Source organism: Otolemur garnettii, unplaced genomic scaffold, assembly GCF_000181295.1.
Source record: "Otolemur garnettii isolate 467f Iridium unplaced genomic scaffold, OtoGar3 scaffold00018, whole genome shotgun sequence".
Taxonomy (NCBI): Eukaryota; Metazoa; Chordata; class Mammalia; order Primates; family Galagidae; genus Otolemur; species Otolemur garnettii.
Window position 1 is genome coordinate 23,613,663 of NW_003852413.1, and position 3,935 is coordinate 23,617,597.

Sequence of the window (3,935 nt, forward strand, 5' to 3'; positions counted from 1 at the left end):
TGAGCCATAGGCGCCGAGCCAAGGCTCTTGTCTCTTAAAAAAAAAATTTTAATTGCATATTGCTTGGAAATGCTGTTTGTGCACATATATTAGCTCAACTTTCTGATTATTTTATAAAGGAGCAAGAGCTGGACACATTGAAGAAAAAGACTCCAGCAGATTTGTGGAAAGAAGACTTAGCTGTTTTTATTGAAGAACTAGAGGTATGTAGTTTATAATACACATGTTAGAACTGTTATTAATTAAATAACATATTCTAGCAATATACGTCTTTATCAAGAAATTTCACAGTTGTCAATAGGAAGAATATAGGAGCCATAGAGATATATTCCAAAATAACATATAAGGAAATAGACTATTAAGTACTAGTTGGAATAATGTAAAGTGGTAACAGAAAACATGCTACCAAGAAGTTGATGGACTTAGAGAGGAAAGGTCAGGAGTTGATTTTTTTTAATAAATGATGAAACTTATTGGGACTGAGAAGATAAAGGGAGCTTATTTGTGAAAGAAGACCAACCCAGTCCCCCAAGTCAACCTGAAACCCAATTTACTTTCAGAGCTAGCCAGTCAGACAATTTCAGAAGATCCTTTGTTACTTAAATCTCTCTAATAATGCTTATTTCCTAAAATTTTAAAAACTCTCTTTTTATAAATTAAACTTAACATACCAAATTTTATTATTGTACTTCAGTATGGTATCCAGCTCATTGTAATCAGTTAATTGAATAATTGTGCATTACTGGATATCACATTTTTTCTTATGTGAGTTTACAAATATATATGTATGTATATATTTTATCCTTAACTCACTTCCCCTCATTATCCTCAGAAAAGTTAAGTAGTAGAATCAGGAATAGAGGAATCCAACCTTCTGTCTCCACACCTACAATTTCAAGGTGTGCCTTAATTATATCTTCATTATTTGTTGATACTGTATGTGGTTATGGAATAGATTGTCCTATGTTTTTTAGATTATAAACTTGCTTTTTTATATTCCTTTTGTAGGCTGTAGAAGCCAAGGAAAAACAAGATGAACAAGTTGGACTTTCTGGGAAAGGGGGAAAAGCAAAGGGGAAAAAAACACAAATGGCTGAAGTTTTGCCTTCTCCACATGGAAAAAGAGTCATTCCCCAAGTTACCACAGAAATGAAAGCAGAGGCAGAAAAGAAAAATAAAAAGAAAATTAAGGTAATAAATACTGTTGACAATGTTATACATAAAATACTTAAAGCATATTTCCACTTAAAATTGAATAAATTATATCAAACTATTTCTAATTCCATAGTTTGGAATTTATCTTTTATCTAACCATAACTTTCCTTTCTTATGTGTCTATTTTTTTAATGTTTAAGTATCTTAAAAAAAGTCATACTTGTACTTTTATTCAGAACTTTTAACCAAGCCCAAAAAAGAAAAGCACTCTTGACCATATATATATGGTGTCCCTAAAATTCATGTGCAATTTTTAATAGTTGGCTATTTTAGATTGCACACAAACTTTATGGCCACCCTATATTTGTATATTTGACTGTATATTATTTCAAATAATACGTTACCAGAACGTGACCATTTTTGTCTTGCTATCTTTTAGAGTGAAAATACTGAAGGAAGGCCTCAAGAGGATGGTATAGAATTAGAAAGCCTAAAACAAAGGTTAGAGAAGAAACTGAAAAGAGAACCAGGTATTACAGCATTTTAAGGAAAATGGCATAAAGTCAAGATTAAATTATGTTTGTTACGTAGTATATTACACAGAGAGGTTTAAAACATTTTTGTTAAGTTGAATTGAGTAACATTAACAATGGTATATGAATTTTACTTGGACCTCCTAATATTGCCCTTAGGATTTGATTCATTTTAGAAAATGTCATCGGCTCGGCGCCTATAGCTCAGCCGGCTAAGGTGCCAGCCACGTACACCTAAGGTGGCGGGTTTGAATCCCCAGCCCGGACCCGCCAAACAACAATGACGGCTGCAACCAAAAAATAGCCGGGCGTTGTGGCAGGCGCCTGTGGTCCCAGCTACTTGGGAGGCGGAGGCAGGAGACTCGCTTGAGCCCAGGAGTTGGAGGTTGCTGTGAGCTGTAATGCCACGGCACTCTGCCCAGGGGGACAGCTTGAGGCTCTGGCCTAAAAAAAAAAAAAAAAAGAAAATGTCATTTTGTGGCTCGGGTCCTGTAGCTCAAGCAGCTAAGGTGCCAGCCACATACAACCAGAGCTGGTGGGTTCGAATCCAGCCCAGGCCTGCCAAACAACGACAACTACAACCAAAAAATAGCCAGACGTTGTGGTGGGTGCCTGTAGTCCCAGCTACTTGGGAGGCTGAGGCTCTGTCTCAAAAAAAATACATATATCATTTGGTAATGAAATGGTTAATTTGAATTCCTTTGGTGGAATATAAGAAAACATTCAGTTAATTAGCTTTCATTTTCTAACCAATTATAAAGTTCTAGTATCTGAAGCTTCTTGGGGGCAGTGATCACATCTTAGTCATGTCTGTGTGGTCTCTAGAGTTCAACGTCATGCCTAAGCTATAGGTAATCACTAAGTAAACTAATAGAATTAACAATTCTATTAACCATTTGATTTTGCCTTTACTAAGCTTCTATTTTTTTTTTTTCTTTTTTTGGTGACCGAGTCTTACTATGTTTCCCTCAGTAGAATGCCGTGGAGTCACAACTCACAGCAACCTCCAACTCTTGGGCTTAAGCAATTCTCTTGCCACAGCCTCCTGAGTAGCTGGGACTACAGGCACCTGCCACAACACCCAGCTATTTTTTGTTGCAGTTGTCGTTGTTATTTAGCTATCCCAGGCGGGATTTGAACCCTCCAGCCTCAGTGTATGTGGTTGGCGCCGTAACTACTAAGCTATGGGAGCCAAGCCTGAGTTTCTACCTTTTTAAAAACAAACTTACTGGCTCAACACCTGTAGCTCAGCGGCTAGGGCACTGGCCACGTACAGCAGGGCTGGCGGGTTCGAGCCTAGACCTGCCAAACAACAATGACAACAACAACAAAAAAAAGCTGGGCATTGTGCAGGCACCTGTATCCAGCTACTTACTTGGGAGGCTAAGGTAAGAGAATCGCTTAAGCCCAAGAGTTGGAGGTAACTGAGAGCTATAACGCCACAGCACTCTACTTTACCATTTAGTATGTATTTTTAGCATTTACCATGAGTGTAAGTAGTCATAGAGTTTTAGAACAATTTATCACCCCTAAAAGAAAAACTGAACCCATTAGTCCTGCTACCTTTGCTCATTCCTATAATCCCTTTCGGAGGCCACAACTGGAGATCACTTGAAGCCAGGAGTTCAAGACCAGCCTGGGCAAGAGCAAGACCCCATCTCTACTGAAAATAGAAAAATTAGAGGACACTGTGGCAGGCACCTATATAGTCCCAGTTACTTGGGAGGATGAGGTAGAAAGATTGCTTGAACCCAAGAGTTTGAAGTTGCTATGAGCTAGGCTGACACCATGGCACTCTAGCTTGGGGAATAGAATGAGACTGTGTCTCAAAAAACAACCCTCTGTGGTGGTATGTGCCTATAATCTCACCTACTTAGGAGATTGAGGTTGGAGGATTTCTTGAGCCCAGGAGTTCAAGACTATAGTGAATTATGATCAGTCCACTGTACTCCAGCCTAGGCAACATAGCAAGACTGTCTAAAAAACCCAAAAACCTAACCATTAACAGTCACTCTCCATTTCCTATCCACCCCTTTTCTCCCACAAGGCAACTACTAAAAACATATACTATATTGGGTGGCGCCTGTGGATCAAAGGAGTAGGTTGCCGGCCCCATATGCCGGAGGTGGTGGGTTCAAACCCAGCCCCGGCCAAAAACTGCAAAAAAACAAAATAGCCAGGCGTTGTGGCGGGCACCTGTAGTCCCAGCTACTTGGGAGGCTGAGGCAAGAGAATTGCTTAAGCCCA

At 39.2% G+C, this 3,935-nt stretch overlaps 1 protein-coding gene across 1 annotated transcript in view; it reads left to right on the top strand.

Moving 5' to 3' along the window:
• TOP2A (DNA topoisomerase II alpha) overlaps window positions 1-3,935 on the top strand; it is a 36,754-nt gene that overhangs the window by 25,080 nt on the left and 7,739 nt on the right. The window contains exons 27-29 of the mRNA XM_003786393.3: window positions 120-203; window positions 1,009-1,191; window positions 1,595-1,685. Coding sequence (XP_003786441.1) covers window positions 120-203; window positions 1,009-1,191; window positions 1,595-1,685 — 358 coding nt within the window. The remainder of the gene's footprint in view (window positions 1-119; window positions 204-1,008; window positions 1,192-1,594; window positions 1,686-3,935) is intronic.